This window comes from Lichtheimia ornata (assembly GCF_029851405.1).
Source record: "Lichtheimia ornata isolate CBS 291.66 chromosome Unknown scaffold00147, whole genome shotgun sequence".
Lineage (NCBI taxonomy): Eukaryota > Fungi > Mucoromycota > Mucoromycetes > Mucorales > Lichtheimiaceae > Lichtheimia > Lichtheimia ornata.
Genome location: NW_026695466.1, coordinates 1 through 17,570, shown reverse-complemented (window position 1 = coordinate 17,570; position 17,570 = coordinate 1). Strand labels below are relative to the sequence as shown.

The following is a 17,570-nucleotide window of genomic DNA, read 5'->3' as shown; positions in this document are numbered from 1 at the left end:
GTGATATTATTGTAATCCCTAATTTCCCAAGCACAAAGTGCACAATATAGACCATCCGTCTTTGAAAAAAACAATGCATGTATTTTGATGTATAGTATGTGTATATGCCAATGTTCTATGCTTAATGTCGCTTTTGCTTTTTGGAAGGACGTGCGTTCTTTTCTCTCCTCTTTTCCTTGATCTTGCGTTGTTTGCGGATCTGTTCAGCATTCTTGAGCTCACTCTTAACGTTGCCATCCTGTGTACGCTTTTGAGAATTATCCGAATTGTGTCTGAAACGTCGTTGGCCATTTTGAGCAAATTGTTTTGCTGAAGAAAGCTCGATCTCTCCCGTGCGTGGAATAGATATCCGTTTCTTCCTTGCCCATTCATCGAATCGACCACTCTTGTAACTTGCTGAGATCAAAGCACCACTCTCGGTACGAATCAACTTTTTGTTGTCTGAACCAATACCCGAACCCTTTACGAATTTCTTCTTCTTGGCATCCCACCGAAGTGCGTTACGCCGGCTCTGATTCATGGCATCGTTATCATCACCAATCAAATCCAATTGGGCGCGACCCGCTTGTTCAATAAAGTTGCCATTGGTTTGCATAGAATAACCTTGCTCAGTATTGGCGTCCTTTTGTGTATAGTGGATATAGTATTCCTCATCACGATGACTCGTCTTTTTCTCTAGAATCATAGAAAGACGTTTGATAAGTAAATTGCCAATGTTAAAAAGGAGGGAATGATCATACCTTTCTTTGATGATTGCTTCTTCTCGCTTTCAGGAATCTTAAAGGTGGTCGCAAGCTCTTCTTCATCGGCTACATCTTCTCCTAAGTCTGTGGTCTTCTCTTGTGCACTTGGGATCGAATTCAGTTGCTCACGCTCAGCGTTGGCGGCCGCGATAGCTTGTTCCTTTGCTGCAGTGATTACACCTGTCATTGTTGCTCGTCGAGTTCGCATGATTGTTGTTGCTGCATCAATTTTTTTGGTGCCACGCTTTCCAACTTCAAAGATCGTCTATGTTTGCATAACGTAAATGCTTGATCCTTTATGGCAATGCATGAAGATTGTACTTACTTCAGCTGGGCGGAAACCAGAAATCATGTTGATCATATCTAACCGCTGTCGTTCACTCTCATCCATATTAGCCTCCGATACTATAATGAACATCAAATTAGTCTTTTTGCATGTTTTTAATTTAAAATCCACTTACCCAACAATGGATGTAAATCCTTCCATGCTTCCAATTTCATGATTTCCTTGGCACGGGTATAGCTTTCAGCAGCAGCTCTAGCCTTGGTACGAGTGTATAGCTTGTATGCATTGGATGCCGTTTTGTGCATGCCTTCCAAACTAGCATCACCAGAGACCCTTTGTCGTACCCAATCGATATCATCACCAAGTGCGTCTTTGGCAAACGAGCCGATCACCAAAGCAGATGTGTAGTCTTGCTGTTCCTTTTCCATTTGTCGATTGCCAACGATCAAGGGACGTGTCAAAAAGAGACCAAGGTCGACAACGTATGGAAGCTCTGCAGCGGTCACCAAAGAATAAGCCCAACCACGTCGACCAGCACGTGCAGCACGACCAACACGATGTACGAATACTTTTGATGAATTGCTGAAATCATAGTTGATGACGTTCTCCAAGATTGGAATATCGATACCACGTGCTGCAACATCCGTGACCACAAGCAGATTGGTGATGCCTTTACGGAAGCGATTGATCTGAATACTACGTGCTGATTGATCGAGCGAACCATATACGTAAGAGACTTGATATCCAAGAAGCTTCAAAAGATGGGCTAGATATTCAACATGGTGCTTTGTTGCGGCAAACAGAATGGTTTGTCGATCCTCTTCACTCGCTGACATGTGCTTCTTCTTTTTCTTGTCATCATCCACCTTTCCTTCCTTCGAGTTCTTCGTCTGCTTGGGCAACTTGATGACATGTCGTAAGAGATAAATCAATGCAGCCTCCTTTTCTGAATCCTTGACAGAGAAAAATGCCATCTACACATACACCATTGATTAGCCATGTCCTTTCTTTGATTACCATAGTAGTAATTACCTCCAAATCCTTACTGATTTTCGTATCAGCATCCAAACGAATCAGAGTAGGTTCCTGAAGACCGGCTTTGGCGAAATCAACAAGGATCTTTGGCAACGTAGCTGAAAAGAGCAATGTTTGGCGATTTTGTGGCAAACGGGATAAGATCTCATGCAATTGTACGGCGAAACCCATCTCGAATAAACGATCCGCTTCATCAAAGACGACGTATTCAACGGATCGTAAGTCCAAATCCATCTCGACAGCCAAGTGAAGTAATCGACCAGGAGTTGCAATAAGAATATCAGGGTTGCTGGCAATCATGCTGAATTGATCATCGAGGTTGTCACCACCCACCAAGACACAGCTTCGTAAATCAGTGTGTTTGCCGAGTTCCTTGCACACCTTTTGTGTCTGCATGGCCAATTCACGCGAAGGCGACAAGACCAAAGCTCGAGCACCCACCTTGGCCGAATGGGTCTTGAGACGTTCCAATAATGGGATCAAAAACGCTGCCGTTTTACCAGAACCAGTACGAGCCATGCCCACCACATCCTGGCCTTGAAGAACAAGAGGAATACATTTACGCTGAATAGGGGTCGGGACCTTGAAGCCTTTATGCAACACAGCCTTGAATACTTGATGGCTTAGACCTAGTAACAGAGATCGTGTGCGATCCTTTAGTATAGAGTAAATCTCGGCACACTTGCTTTCATTTACCCATCGATTGGAAACCACCCGACTTTTTGTTCTTGCGATTCGCGGCCATGTTCTCCTTGGCAATAAACTTTTCTTCTTCGGATAAATCATCTTCGCTGTCGCTCATGACAACCGGTTGCTTTGCCTTTGTTGGGGCTGCAGGCAATTCAGTCGGCTTGATCGACTGGAACATGTCGAATTCCATATCATTGTCGTCCATGTTGCTCCTTTGGGTCTGGTGGGTGAAAGATAAAGGTGAAGGTGAAGGAAGGGTCGCTTTGACATTGAACTTCAGCCACCACTTTTCGGTCTTCTCCCGCTCCAGCATTGACATCCAATCAGATTTTGTGTATCCATCAGACAATGGAAAATGCATTGATTGTGCCATCTCCTCTAAACTTAATAATGACAAAGTCTCTTTTTATTGTATAAGGTTATCATGATTTGGTTGGCTAATCAATGAGCTTTGCAAATGTCATAGTATTCTTTGAAAAGTAATCCGCAATGACCGAAAAGCCATCTTCTTCGTTATCAAGCTATTGATACACACAATTAGCTTCGTTATGGATACGCATAGAGAGAAGCATGAATACTTGCCTGATCGAAAAAGATATCGTGCCGATCAGCGTTGGCTTCTTGCGTACGTCGGATTTCAGAAATCATGCGATGCTGAATAGCACATTGTGGGCATTCTCGATCATTGTCTCCAAGACACCTATAGCAATAACATTAATGACTGACACAAGTAATGCTAATGACTATGCTACTTACCGTTGATGATACGAATGTCGGCAAAGGAAATGAACCGCTGGAAGATCAAGCATGCCATCACAACCCGTACACTTTTGCACTTGAAAGATTCGTGCACTAAATAGATAATGTTAGCCACTTTATCAAGGGATGCATCCCATGTTGTTTCTTTTACCTCGTTTGCAGCTCGTCAATTTCTTGTCTTCGCTTTTCAGTTTCTTCACGGTAGCTTGCTATCAGCTCTTCGTTCTATTATATACAAGCGTATAAGCATTCAAAATAAATTTGGTTCATTCAAAAGTAAACTTGCCTGGCTGAGTTCTTCACGTTCATGCTCGATCTTTTTGCCAATGTAACGCTTGATGAGACTGATGCTTGCTACGTCACTACGTGCGAGAGCCTGCACAACTTGGATCGGTGGAAGCAAGTCTTGTGAATCAATGTGATTAAGGACAGAGAGCAATTCCGGTGTTGACTTCGACAAGACTTCTGCATTGGACGAAAAGTAGGTGAGCACCATTGGGTATAGGGAGGAATCCTTGGGTCTATATACCATCTTTTTAGTCAACATGCAATGTTATCAAAGAAGAAGACTCACCCATATTTTCGCACGGCTTCAATGACACGATCCGTTTCCTCCTTATCAATCCAAAATTGCACAATGTCCGAGTACATGCCAGTCTTTTCATAGAGATATACAATGCCCTCATCAAATTGCTTCAGCTGACAAAGCACCAATGCTTGATTCGTATCGTAATCCACTGCTTGATCCTTGAGCAATGCCAAAGCCTTAACACGGAAGTTCTTGCGTCGCTTTTGCCTCTCCTCATCACTTAATTGTTCACGTGATCCAGTAGATGATTCCTGTGAAAGGGGGAATGGCTGTTCATCCATCAAGTACAATTCCAACAACGTGTTCCAGATGGCTTTGCGCTCTTCCTTCTCTTGATGTGAAAGTGTGGGCCCGGTGCTTGTGCCGTTGGGTTGATGTATTGTTTTATCCTCCCTGGTACTGTAGCTGCGAATGGATGCAGTGTCGTTGTTGTTTTTGTCATTCCCAGATGCCAAATGAGCCCATCGCTTCTCATATACGCTCTCAAGCAACACAACTAGGTAATTGGGTCGTTCAACAAATGCTGGCATAAAGATGCGTGCTGAAGGTGGGGAATACTTTAAGCTGCCCTTGTGTTGCTGCTGCTGCTTTTCATTGGTGTCAATGCTGGTATCACGATTTGTGCCACTGCTGTCGGATCGAATAGAGGCTGATTCATTGGCTGTGGCAAAGGGTAAAATGGAAAGGGTTTGCAAAGCTGAAGTATTGTTCTTGGCTGATGGTGTGGGTGATTGTACATGATCATCGGTATTTCTTGCTGAAAGTGTGCCGGTGCATAGCTCGACAAGGATTTCAGTTGTTTGATCCGGAAGATGAGTGAGCAGTGTTTTGCTGTATTTCTGAAGACTCTTATCTGCCTAGAAAAAGTAATCAAGATTAGCCAAGCATACGGTATCATGAATGCCTTCTGTTTTACCTCGTATGGTGATAGCTTGCGAATGTAGGCAAGCGCCTTGTCGTATTCTCTCATATCCTCAATCACAATGTCTAAATAGCTGTATGGTTGCTTAGTGAAGGAGCACAGTCAGCAGGGTTTATACGTACAGGTCATGCTCTTGGAATTTCTCTGCAAGGTATACAGCATGCTCATAATAGCCAGCTTGTCGACAAACGCTTATTGCGGTTTCAAGGTCAAAGTTCAAATCAGCATCGGTCTATCACATAAAGCTTGTTAGGTCCAATGTCGTTTGTGTTAATGTAAAGGGCTTACCTTGAGGAAATGATCGAGACGTGATACATCCTTGAGCTTGGTATAACAGTTCAATAGCAGTGTAGTATGGTCAGCATTGGCAAGGCCTTGGGAGTGAAGTTCTTGCAAATAATTGGTCAAGTTGTATATCCTTTGTGCGTCCAAAAACTAGTAGATAGTTGGTTAAAGATGCGAAGTTCCAGTTGAATCGTAGATCTCCCTACCTTTCTGATAACATAAGATGGTTCCAATTCCCCAATGGTGCGAATGTATTGATCAATGGCTCCATCATAATCCCCCTTGCTATAATAAAACAGGTGTGAGTACTCGACAATCCAAGGGCATGATAATCAAAATACATACGAATACAAATGATCTGCGTATTTCTTAAAGATCTCGGCAATGCTAGCGTCATCATACTTTTGTGAATGGGCCAAGTTGATCGCCAACACGTAAAGATTCAATTTGAACAATATCTCGAGCTTGGTGGGAGTGTCCTTCTCATCGAGGTGGTATATCTAGTGACTTTCTATCAGTACTTGACCCCCTCTTTTGATACTTTCTCGATTACTTACTTTGCCATCCGTTCCAACGATCCAAACAGAATTCCATTCGCAGAAGACACCCCGAATACCACCAACAAATGTTCCAAGGAATGCGATGAATTTGTTTGTTGTGTCGAAAATGGTGACTTTTGTAAGCTCGTTCAATGCACTGTTGCGTTTAGGGCTGAATGGTAATGAAGATCGGCTGGCAGACGATAATTGTGTTGATGTAGTGACGGGTGGAGAAACGATAACAAGATAATTGGATTTGAACCAAGTCATTGATGATTTGGGTGTATCATAGGCAAAGCATTGTCCTCGACCAGTAGAGTCATAAAAGTAGATTGCCTAGTCCCCAATGTTAATTTGGATCCCTTCGATATCACTACCGGTTACTATACCTCATCTCTGCCAACCACCATTTCCTGAGAATCACTCATCACGGCACATCCAAGCCCACATCCTTGTTCATCCAAAGTGGTCTATTTCCATGATATCATTAGCTGATTGTCTTAATCTTTGATTTGTTGTTACATACCACTGTAGGTTTGCTGGCTGTGGTATTGTATGACATGATGCTGCTTGTCGTCACAATGAAAAGAATCGTTGACTTTGTCTGCTCACGAAATCCAAGACCTAATGTTACAAGAATCAATATGCAATCCCTTATCCAAACACCACGTCCACATACCTGTAATTGGTTCCTCGCCTTCATAAATGACCTTTTGCTTGATCGTACGGTCCTTTGAGAGATCACCTCGGATATGAATGACTGCTCCACTTGCTAATCCAATGGCCATTTGAGACATGTTCTCGAGAACAGCAATGGTTGTAACCTGGGTCATTGTTAACATGGCTCATGCATGATATCGAGGAATGATCATTTTACGTACCGGATAAGGTTTTGCACCATGTTGTATTTTGATTGATCTGATGCATGTAGGCGTGATCGTCTCAGAGTCCCCATATTTCACAGAATCCATATCCCAGAATTTGGCAACGGGTGTTCCACCATCCTCCTCCTACAATGGAAAAAGTGGTCAATGACGAACCCCATTTTCCTGCGACAATCAATTCCCTCACAAAGACACCTACTCCGACTGTGATCAGGATGTTCTTTTGTTTGAGCTGCTTCAAATGGGTCACTCGGCCATCCTTGTATGCCAGGAAGGAATGTGTCTTGAAGTTGCGGTCGCACACATAAACTAAACCTGTCGAATGTGTTGCAAAAGGTTAAAGATTGATATGCGACGTGTTCGTTATCATGTTGCATGCTTGTTTTCAAAAATAAAAGGATATCTGCCAACGCAATTTGCCCACGGCCACTCGTCATAACCGAGATGTCTGGTTTCTATCACGTCCATGGGAGTAAATGTGAGCACGCATAAATCGGCCATGGAGAGCTCAAAAAGCCCATTTACGACGAAAAGGAAGAGATGAACTACCTCAAAGACAGCAGGTGACTTGCTCTTGTCGCTTGGGTCAAACGATTGCTGTCTGTCGAAGAAATTGAATTGCTTCCATTGAGCTGCTGTCATTCGTATGTGTGTGTGCGTGTGTGTGCGCGTGTATGAGTAAGGCTGAGAAAGAGAGGAAGAGAGAGAGGTAAAAGAAGCGCTGTTGGATCTCTTCTCCGCTGCTTTTCAAGTTGAACATTGGCGTGCGTTGTTTCCATCGTTTTATCACTTTTTTTTATCCACCATGCGCAACATAGACTATGGCACACAAATACCCGGGCTTTTAGTGATAGAAGATTTTGTTACCGAGGAAGAAGAGGTTGCCCTAGTTACTGAAGTTGATAGCAGGACATGGTGTGGTCTGGGTGTAAGGTAAGAAGATGATACTTGGATACGTTGTTGCATAGGCAACATGTAAGACTAAATACATTCATATCAGCCCCAATCCAGAGCTCAAACGAAGGACACAACAATATGGACATTTATTCAGCTATCGTTACAGGTGATCCTCCCTCCTTCTCTCTACCGATCAACCCAATGGCGATTGACCCCATTTGTAAACAGGAAAGTGTTGGAAAAGTATGGTCCCCTGCCAGCATTTACAGATACCGTGGTTACTCGCATAATGGAAAACAAGCTCATGCCCAAGGAACCTGATCATCTACTGGTGAATGAATACAATGCTGGCCAAGGCATTATGCCTCATACAGGTAAGTGTGTAACCAAGGCAACAAGGGACATCCATGATCTTGACGTTTTCTTTGTATATAGATGCACCTGCTCTGTTCGGTCCTGCCATCCTATCCTTGTCATTGTTATCAGCCTGTGTGATGAAGTTCACTCACGTGGAAACAGGAAATTCAGTAGACATCTTATTACGTACGTGCAATCATCTACAACAAATATCGAATACTTGTATGCTGATGCTTATAGGATTATAGCTCGCCGATCCATACTAGTAATGACAGGGGATGCTAGGTATCTTTATAAGCACTCGATCTCTAAAGATTTGGTGGAATCATCGAGCGAAGGAGTTACTGTACATAGAGATAGACGGGTTTCCTTCACATTTAGAGGTAAGTAGGTTTCTCATTATCCATAAGACCCAATCTCTAATTCGAGGCTAGAAATAATTGCCTGGGAAGTACCTCCAGAGGATCCTTCTTGTGGTTGCACTAAATCATGTAATAATAAATGAGAAGGTCGCCCATGAACAAAGAACATCGATACCGTTTATTTGATCGATCATGCCACTACATATGAAGTTTTATCCAAAACCACTAAGACTAAAACGCAGTCCACATCCATTCGTACAAATAAGGGGTATGTAGTATATATCCTCAGCTGCATTACTAATGGCATCATTGGCAATAACAAGGGTCGTCTTCGGGTGTAAAAACAAAGATAATATAATAGACATGGTAAATTTACAAGAGGCGGCTATTATGTGTAGTAGTAAGCATGGACATCTAATTGAGGAGATTTTGTATCTGCATAATACGGGAAGGTGAAGATGATGAGGATGATGATGGTATTGATGATGATGATAATGATGAACGCTGTTGTTGTTGTGATGACGAAGGTTGTGTGGTTGTGTTGGTGGGATTAACAGATGATGTTGGCGGTGGTGGCGGTGATGATGGTGATGGTGGTGCGTTGTCGCTAGTCATTTTCATGCGTATTTCTCGAGGCTCCTTCCTTCGTGATATGGCTGTTGTTGATCCTCGAGGAAAAGAGCCATCCTTGTATTTGGCCATATGAGCAGGATCGACTGTCCAATAACCGCCTTTCCCCCGTGAATGTGTGGCTCCATCCAATTCGCTCTTTGGGACCTTTTTGAAGCATTTGTTCAAGGACAAGTTGTGCCGTATCGTATTCTACATGATTTGCTTAATTTCCCGTTTGTTGATATACGTAAATGGGAGATGCTTCATTGTACCTGCCATCCAGTGTCATTAACATCATACAATGCCGGATATTTCTCCATGATCCACTGATAAATCTCGCGTAATGTCAACTTCTCATGATCAGATGCAAGAATGGCTTGTGCGATAAGGGATGAGTATGAGAACGGAGGTCGCCGTCGTCTTCGAGGCGGCTTCACCATATCAGGTGCAACAGGGATAAAGGATTCGGATACGATATGTTGTTTAAGCTGTTGTTGTTGGACATCGGAACGATATTGTTTGACTGAAGCAACAAGGTGCGGATGCCGTAATGCTACTGGAATGGGTGGGGGATATTCGACAATGGGGGAATGGGTCGTGGATTGTGTGCATGTAGTCGTCGTTGACACAACCATGTCGTCCAAGCCATGGCATTGAGTTGCTTTTTCTGCTTCAAGGTTGTTGTTGGTCGACATGTCAGACGAGAAACTTGTTGAACCAGCAGGCTGTGTCATTCACAATATGAAAGAGAAGAAAAAGAAAAGGCTCACAGCATAACAGACTCTGCGGGTGACGATAAGTTATTTAGTAAAGGGAAAAGGGTTATCTGAACTTGTCAACCATTGATACGGTATTTCAACCACCGAGCCTACCATTCGAGACATTATCTCCATGGACGTTTTCCATCCTGTTGCTAGGCAACTCTCACACACCCACCCCATCTTTGAACTTAATACAACCATATAAACCATGTTTTATTTTCCATATGCATATCCTTATTATGTGGATCAAGGTTGAGATGATGAGCTTGATGATTGTTGTTGCTGCAACGCATGTTGGATCATTGTATTGAGATCGCTTTGCTGTTGTTGTTGTTGTTGTTGACGTTGCTTGTTGACGGCATGGTAATTGGCAGCAGAAGCAATCAAAGGCAAAATTTCTGCAGGCAAGCTACTAAGCTGGGTGCCGATGGATTGCAATACGGCATAGACATCAGGTGGTAACGGTGCTGTGGTAGATAGAGAAGAATTGGAGCCAACGGGTGATGAAGATATGAATGATTGTTGGTGTGTTGGTGTTGATCCACTCGTAAAAGAATTATCAACAAAAGGTGCAAGTGGAGGGGATGATGAAGAAGAAGGAGTGAGTGATGGTAATCGACGTTGTCGTTTGCTTTGGGTAGCATTACTGCTGCTGGTGCTATTGCTATGCTGATGATGGCTGCTGTTGTTGGGTGCAATGTTGGCTGCACCAAGACTACGTCGATGATGATGATGTTGTTGTATTGCATCTGATGATTTAGTGTTGGTAGATTTGGCTTTTTGTTTTGCGCCATTGGCCGCACTGGCACTGGCACGATTGCGTTTCTTGATAACATCGGTCTTGAGACTTAGAGGTCGTACCACACCATGCAATTTCAGAAAAAGACCACAAGCGTTACACAAAGGCTGTCCTTGTGGATCACGACGCCAAAGTGGGGTGGTTGTCGTACTACAGTTGGAGCACTTTATCGCGTTGTTTTCTTTACTGCTTGATAGTTTACGCTGTTGTAGTGGTGTGGATGTCGATGTTGACGTCATACTTTGTCTGGTAATATCATTACTGCTAGTGTGATACTCCTGATGTTGCTTAGCTGGTGATGATGGGGAAGGATGTTGCTGCATAAAAGGTGGAGGTGATGGTGTTGGTGACATGCATGAAGGTTCCCCCACCGATCCTGTTGTCTGTTGTGGCTGCTGATTATTATAGAATAGGGCAAGTAAATCTTCAAAACTAAGGCTACCCGCGTGCACTTGTTCATGCGTCGAGGAGGAATACTCTTGAGATATTGGAGTCGAAGGCGAAGATGATCTTGGTGAAAACTCATGGTATGGTGAAGATGGTGAATACATTGTTTGATGCGTTAAGATATGTGGTTGTTGTTCATGAATGCTACTTGGCGCTGATCCTGCAGCAAAGGTAGGCTGTTGGTACAATGAATGAGTGAATGATTCTTGTAGAGTATATCCACTTGACATAGGTAAAGGTGAACGATGATCCAATGGCGTTTGTCTTGGTACTTCTTGAGATGTTGCAGCAGTGGTCATAAAATCATACGAAGGGATGGTGATACTTTTTTCGGTAGAAAGCTGCGACGATTGCTACAATCAAACATAGGTAAGTACACCACCCATACACCTTTATGCCACCTTAACTAATCCACGTACCATGTATTGATGCATAATATCAGCACGAGAGCTTCCTGTCACCATGACATTTTTGCGCTCATGCTCTTCTCGTAGAAAATCCATCATGTAAGGTGGTGCTGAAGATGACAACAAGCCAACTGTGTCATCAGGGGAGGGTGGATTCCCAGTGGATGATGTGCTAATGTCGATACTTGTTTGCGAGGTGGCAGGTGCTGGTTCAGGAGTGTCGTCGACAACCATAGCGTCGCCTTCATCGATATTATCATCCTTCTTTTTACTCTTTAGCGACATGGCCATCATTCGCCAAGTGAGATTCTCGAGACGTGAGCCGTTGGGTAGGGTATCTTTTGCCTTTGTGTACATGCGCCATACTTGACTCGCTAATGGATCCTTTTGTGTTTGGACTTCTTTACTAGTTGCACTTTTATCTGAAGAGGTGTTGGATGGAAATAAAGGATCGGATAAGATCTGGTCAGCAATGACTGCGACTTTGGTCTTGTCCTTTTGTGGCATATGTGGAAAGTGAGAAAAAGGGGAAAAGAGAGGAAAAGAAAGAAAAAGAAGGTACGTGTTGAAAAATAGTGAGCATGTGTGATCGGAAGGGAAGGTGCTGCTTCCTTTTTTTATATGTGCCAACACCCGAGTTTACAATAAAGGGCCGACTATCAGCTTACAAAGGAACACTGGCACATAGCTGACTGGGATCGCTGTAGGTTCAAACGCCGGACGACAGCTGTGGGGTTGCACAATGGGTAGCATTCGATGATAAGAAGCTGTCTATGGTTGTTTGAGGGTTGAGAAATGGTTACATTACACATAAGAGGCGGTCCGTGGTTGGTGAGTGGTGTGTGCGTGTGCGTGTGCAGATCAGCCCGATCGTTTCCGATAAAGATAACGAGCCAAGCAACCCGTGCACACCGTAATGATGATGCTGATCAAAGCATTCAACCATGGTGTGTGAATGAATGAATTTATATATGGTGATGCTATCGTTCTTATTGTCTTTGCTAGTGCTCTTTCTGGTAACCGATTGTGAACTTGCTTTGTTTTACTGTTATCTCCACGATTAGATGACCTGCGCTGTTTTATCAGTAAAGCTCCTTATCTCCCCAAACTAAGGTTAGTGTTACGACTATTCGGATATTCCGCTATTTGCATTTCTGGTCACATGCTACGCTTTCTTCACTCTTTGTCAATAATACACGAGACCCAAACACGTGGAAAATGTCTACAGAAAATGAGTTTTATACCATGCTTTGGGTGTCATTGTACTCCATGAAATTGTTCTTTATTGTCAATAAAGAGGGATAATTCATTGTCTTTTTATATAAACAAGGCTATGATGGCTGCATCAACATCGCTATTTTGAAGACGTTGTCATGGTATCCATTTGTCATTGAAACGCGCAACTACTAAATACGAAAGGACAACATTGTATATCCGATGGTTGACGTTTATGGAAACAAGAGCAATGATAAGATAACAAGCAAGTGTGTAAAGAAGAGTCATAATCACAGGGCGAAAGTTACAGAATAGAATAGTAGCGTGAATATCACAATGAACGGCTTTTGCTGTGCTGTGTCAAAGTCTCATTAGCACATAGGGAGGTTGGGTGCATAGTTGAAGTCTCTGTCACTACCACCTTGGTCGCAGCCTAAAATCAACACTGGAGGAACGCCGCTCTTGCTGCCTTTGCCTCTTCACCGATCCACAATGAGTCAATTGCAAAAAGCAGACCCCAACAAGCAACAATGGGAAGAATCCGTACGTGTCAGCTTCATCTGTCGATTGACCTTGGCTAAACAACCGATCGTGACTATAGGAATTCCCGATTGTTTGCGAGACTTGCCTTGGCGACAACCCTTACGTCCGCATGGTACTGCAATGCTCGATAGAAAAATGTTTTACAAGGGAAATCTGGGTACTGACTCGTTGTCTCTTGCTATAGACGAAGCAATCGTTTGGCAAAGAATGCAAGGTAAGGTGTTGATGCTGCATAGCCATTGTGTGTCTGACACGATCTTGTAGATTTGCTCGAGGCCGTTTACAGTGTTTCGTTGGCTCCCTGGCACCAATATGCGATACAAGAAGACCGAGATCTGCCAGATTTGTGCAAAGTTGAAGAACGTGTGTCAAACTTGTGTATTGGATCTACAATATGGTAAGGTGGTGTGAATGGCTTTAGGATTATCATCGTATGAATACGTTGTCTACTTTTGTCTAGGTCTTCCTGTCCAAGTTAGAGATGAAGCATTAAATATCCATTCCGAGGCTCCCAATTCTGATGTGAATCGACAATACTATGCACAAAACATTGCTGGCAAGGTATCAATCAAGGACGAAAATGAATCATTCCATGTCCATCCTTAACGTTTTAATGTTGTATTAGGGTGAAGATGAGAAGAACATGTATGATCCCAACAAGTTGACAGCATCTAGCCGTGAAGTTTTGCAGCGATTAGCCCGCAGCGAGCCTTATTACAAGCGTAATCGACCACACATTTGCTCCTTCTTTGTCAAAGGCGAATGTACACGTGGAAGCAATTGCCCTTATCGGTATGTGCCTCACCTTTATGGAAAATGATGGATAATTGACATTTCAATCCATTAGACACGAATTGCCAGGTGACCCTGAACTTGCACAGCAGAATATCAAGGATCGCTATTATGGTTCAAATGACCCTGTGGCCGCCAAAATCATGAGTCGAGTTCGCAGCGCGACATCTTCGTTGAACCCACCAGAGGATAAGACAGTGGTATGTAGCATGAAATGGATGATTTGGGCTTTGAGTTTATGGCATGGTAATAACGTGGCTCGCTTTATCATAGACTTCTCTATTTGTAACAGGCGTTGAGCAAACCATCACAGAGGCTGATTTGAGGTATGTATAATGCGATATGGATGGAATGGCAAAGTGAGTTTAATACATGGTGCTAGGGAACATTTTTCCACCTATGGTCAGCTTAAATCTGTAGTCGTTGTTCACAAATCCAAATGTGCATTCGTCAACTTTGCAACAAGAACAGCCGCTGAACTTGCAGCAGATCGAATTGCGGATGCTGGTTTGACATTGCAAGGACATCCATTACGAGTGACGTGGGGCAAAGCACGACCTCAGGGACCAAAATCTGACAAGAAAAAAAGCGGTAAGGATCATACATGGGTAAAAAGGGTCCTATACGAGAAGCAACAACTCATGGTCCCTTTTAGAAGCAGCATCATCAATCTCTTTGGGTGCAATGCAACCACCTGCTCCTCCATCAATCTCAGGATCCACTGCCAAGTACCCTAGCCAGGACCCAACTGCAAAAGGATCGAATGTGTAATTCCGATGACTCCATATTATACTTCCATATCATTATTTAAATGTGTCTTCCATTGTATCAAAGAAAAGGGCAAAAAGTAAATGCGATTATGACAGGATGTTTTGCTGTGAATAATGCCGTGTCTCGTTATGTGTGTAGTATTCAATGTAAAGAAAATGGGACAAGATGGAAATCCTTTAGGACTCTTGGATATCTTTATGTCTATGGATTGAGATGAAGATTGAAAATGATGATTTCTAGCTGCTTGACGGATGTCACAGCATCGTATTGCTTTTTAGGGCAACTCAGCGTTGCTAGATCACAACACCATATTGCTACATAGGGTAATTCAGTGTTGCTAGCTCACAACGACATCCTGCCAATTGAATTTGCCGCATCAATTTTTATCTGATGCGCTAGTAAACCCGAGACTTGACAGCTTGTTCGGTTTTTTGTTCTTGATGTTGAATGACATATACACAATGATGATGGATGGCAAGGGAACATGATTCGATATCAACACAAAGCGAGTACAAAAAGTTGTTTATAGTGATTGAATCTACTATGGCTGCTATTTGCATGATCTACATATGCCCGCTCAATTCTCGTTCAAGCTCGTCCACTTCCATGTGGTTCACTGGATGGTTGGCGACTGTTGATGCTGCTACGGATCCGCTAGCAGCAGCGGCATGTGGATCTTGCGCACCGCCATCCGTTGTCCGTGATTGTGCTGCAACTTGTTGGCTTCTCTCCAATGTTTCGCGATCCTGCGCTGACAGACTACGAACGTAAAAAGTGTGAATAATCGGTAAAACAGTCACTAGAAGCTTGTCAACCGATGTATACCTCTCCTTTCGTCGTAAGCTGACACTGGGTTGAGGCTGCAACAATCCTTGTTTGCTGGCTTTGAAGGACATGACTTCCTGGGCAATCATTTCTTTTGAGAGTTTGAGTAAAATGCAATACATTTTGCGCATAATGATAAAGACTTACTTCGCATGTCTTCGATTGATTCCACCACTTCAAATGAAAAGTCAAAGGTCTCGGTATGTACAGGCTGTCCATCCATGAATAAGATTACATCTCCAAGATGATATACCTTGAAACCTACCTCGTCATCCACGTCATGATAAGCACTAAGATATGGGTGTGCCAATGCTTCTTCCACAGTGATTCGCTTTGCAGGATCAAATTCAAGCAACTTGTTCAATAGATCAATGGCCAATGGGTTGGCTATTACAGCAAGTCACAGCATATTAGTTTGGATTTTTTAGTGCGAGAGGCTAACAATAGCGTACCTCTGGGATACAAGTTCTGGAACAAGATCTTTGGCATATGCGGCAAACTGCGAATATATACTTGGGCCTGTGTAACCAAAGTATGAGTAACACAAATCATTCCCTTTACATTGATCCTTCCGTTCCCTTTACCCTTTCACTGCCAACACGCCGTAAAGTTTCTTCATCAGGTGTACCAAGAATACCCAAGATTTGATTGAGTTGATCAACATCTAGATGCATCAAATGAGTAATGGCCCAAGATTGTATATGCATTGACTTACAGTCTCGGCCTTTGAAAAGGGGCTTTCCACCAAGCATCTCAGCAAAAATGCAACCAACCGACCACATGTCAACTACCAACAGGTCTCAATGTCAATATACACCACCAAATAAAAGGTAGGGAAAAAGTACTTACTCGCTTTTGTGTAGTTCTGGAAGCTCAACATGATTTCAGGTGCTCGATACCAGCGAGTGGCAACGTATTCCGTCATAAATCCAGCTGCATTGCTTTCAGGGTTCTCCGAATAACCACGAGCCAAGCCGAAATCACAAATCTATGATCAACAACAACCCCCCAAGTTAACCTTTTCCTTCGCTTACGTTTTTCAATCCATGATGATCCTTTACCTTCAATTCACAATCAGCATTGACCAGCAAGTTTCCTAGCAAATGGAATGTAAGACGAGTTGCCATGACACAAAGCAATTAATCGATGATCATTAATATACCTGGCTTCAAGTCCCGATGAAGAACCTGTCAAAAGATGTGAGCATCCATGGGGGCATAGGCGATGATACGATATGATGTACTCACATTTGCACTATGGATGTACTTCAATCCTCGGCAGATTTGATAAACAAAATACTGAAAGTGGGCATCGGTCAATGGTTGTCCAGAACGAATGATTTGATGTAAATCAGCCTCCATAAGCTCTTGCACCAAGTACCTGAAAGTATCCATGTTAAGCATCCCTTCATTACCATTGCATAATAAACAACCCTTACAGCTCGTTAAAGTCTTGAAGGTTGACGATATCCATGTCGATGATGGAGGTGATCTACAACAACCAAAGGATCGTTAGATCAAAGGAATACCATATGCCTTCAACTTTTACATACGTTCTCATGTCCGTTAAAGTGCTTAAGAAGCTTCACTTCACGTAAGGCACGTTTGGCAAGGATGTTCTTCTCAAAGATTCGGCAGACCTTTGATACAACAGCTTTTAATATTGAACTTTGGGCTTTGTAGGATCCATTCTTCTTACCTTCTTGATAGCTACTTGTTCACCTGATTCTGTATCTTTTGCTGCACTGTACAAGTAACGACACGTAGAGTGTGTGAGCAGGTTGAAAGAGGACGAAATGAGAGGAAGCAACGTACCAAACGACGCCGTAAGCGCCTTGACCCATTTCACGAAGGAATTGGTATTTGCGATCAACGATAAAGTGTTGGTTGATGACGGGGAATGATTGATAACCGTGCATGGCAAGGCAGCAGAGTGGAAGTTGTAAAGTTGTCGGGAAGAGAAACAAGCATTGCTCAGGTCCAACTCACGCTCACTGGTATCGGCATCCGCTCCATCACACATCCGTTTCCACCGCCCCCCACCCACCCAC

The 17,570-nt window shown here is 43.2% G+C and overlaps 7 protein-coding genes across 7 annotated transcripts; 2 read left to right on the top strand and 5 right to left on the bottom strand.

The window, feature by feature from the left end:
* Positions 1-121: 121 nt before the first annotated feature.
* O0I10_012691 (uncharacterized protein) lies at positions 122-2,959 on the bottom strand (the record flags this gene model as incomplete). Its single annotated transcript, XM_058492579.1, has 6 exons — positions 122-675; positions 741-1,008; positions 1,069-1,148; positions 1,205-2,003; positions 2,062-2,693; positions 2,761-2,959. The coding sequence occupies 6 exons, from the start codon at positions 2,957-2,959 to the stop codon at positions 122-124; spliced, it is 2,532 nt and encodes an 843-aa protein (XP_058336658.1).
* A 232-nt stretch (positions 2,960-3,191) lies between these two features.
* On the bottom strand, positions 3,192-7,374 carry O0I10_012690 (uncharacterized protein; the record flags this gene model as incomplete). The annotated part of the gene is made up of 17 exons (XM_058492578.1): positions 3,192-3,275; positions 3,337-3,454; positions 3,511-3,606; positions 3,665-3,738; positions 3,800-4,034; positions 4,088-4,959; positions 5,019-5,097; positions 5,147-5,256; positions 5,313-5,459; positions 5,516-5,594; positions 5,655-5,809; positions 5,867-6,184; positions 6,238-6,318; positions 6,375-6,472; positions 6,528-6,672; positions 6,730-6,858; positions 7,282-7,374. 17 exons carry the CDS (start codon positions 7,372-7,374, stop codon positions 3,192-3,194), a joined length of 2,913 nt encoding a protein of 970 aa, XP_058336657.1.
* Positions 7,375-7,537: 163 nt separating this feature from the next.
* Positions 7,538-8,491, top strand: O0I10_012689 (uncharacterized protein; the record flags this gene model as incomplete). Its single annotated transcript, XM_058492577.1, has 6 exons — positions 7,538-7,665; positions 7,733-7,795; positions 7,858-8,003; positions 8,065-8,172; positions 8,235-8,369; positions 8,421-8,491. 6 exons carry the CDS (start codon positions 7,538-7,540, stop codon positions 8,489-8,491), a joined length of 651 nt encoding a protein of 216 aa, XP_058336656.1.
* A 271-nt stretch (positions 8,492-8,762) lies between these two features.
* On the bottom strand, positions 8,763-9,655 carry O0I10_012688 (uncharacterized protein; the record flags this gene model as incomplete). Its single annotated transcript, XM_058492576.1, has 2 exons — positions 8,763-9,170; positions 9,233-9,655. The coding sequence occupies 2 exons, from the start codon at positions 9,653-9,655 to the stop codon at positions 8,763-8,765; spliced, it is 831 nt and encodes a 276-aa protein (XP_058336655.1).
* Positions 9,656-9,967: 312 nt separating this feature from the next.
* O0I10_012687 (uncharacterized protein) lies at positions 9,968-11,881 on the bottom strand (the record flags this gene model as incomplete). The annotated part of the gene is made up of 2 exons (XM_058492575.1): positions 9,968-11,320; positions 11,387-11,881. 2 exons carry the CDS (start codon positions 11,879-11,881, stop codon positions 9,968-9,970), a joined length of 1,848 nt encoding a protein of 615 aa, XP_058336654.1.
* Positions 11,882-13,081: 1,200 nt separating this feature from the next.
* On the top strand, positions 13,082-14,695 carry O0I10_012686 (uncharacterized protein; the record flags this gene model as incomplete). Its single annotated transcript, XM_058492574.1, has 10 exons — positions 13,082-13,132; positions 13,191-13,244; positions 13,317-13,346; positions 13,397-13,529; positions 13,593-13,693; positions 13,758-13,924; positions 13,980-14,124; positions 14,198-14,250; positions 14,307-14,515; positions 14,583-14,695. The coding sequence occupies 10 exons, from the start codon at positions 13,082-13,084 to the stop codon at positions 14,693-14,695; spliced, it is 1,056 nt and encodes a 351-aa protein (XP_058336653.1).
* A 563-nt stretch (positions 14,696-15,258) lies between these two features.
* Positions 15,259-17,438, bottom strand: O0I10_012685 (uncharacterized protein; the record flags this gene model as incomplete). Its single annotated transcript, XM_058492573.1, has 15 exons — positions 15,259-15,454; positions 15,521-15,611; positions 15,668-15,731; positions 15,786-15,907; positions 15,973-16,039; positions 16,105-16,184; positions 16,236-16,307; positions 16,370-16,508; positions 16,582-16,616; positions 16,683-16,707; positions 16,768-16,900; positions 16,959-17,011; positions 17,073-17,159; positions 17,219-17,264; positions 17,335-17,438. 15 exons carry the CDS (start codon positions 17,436-17,438, stop codon positions 15,259-15,261), a joined length of 1,314 nt encoding a protein of 437 aa, XP_058336652.1.
* Between the last annotated feature and the right edge of the window lie 132 nt (positions 17,439-17,570).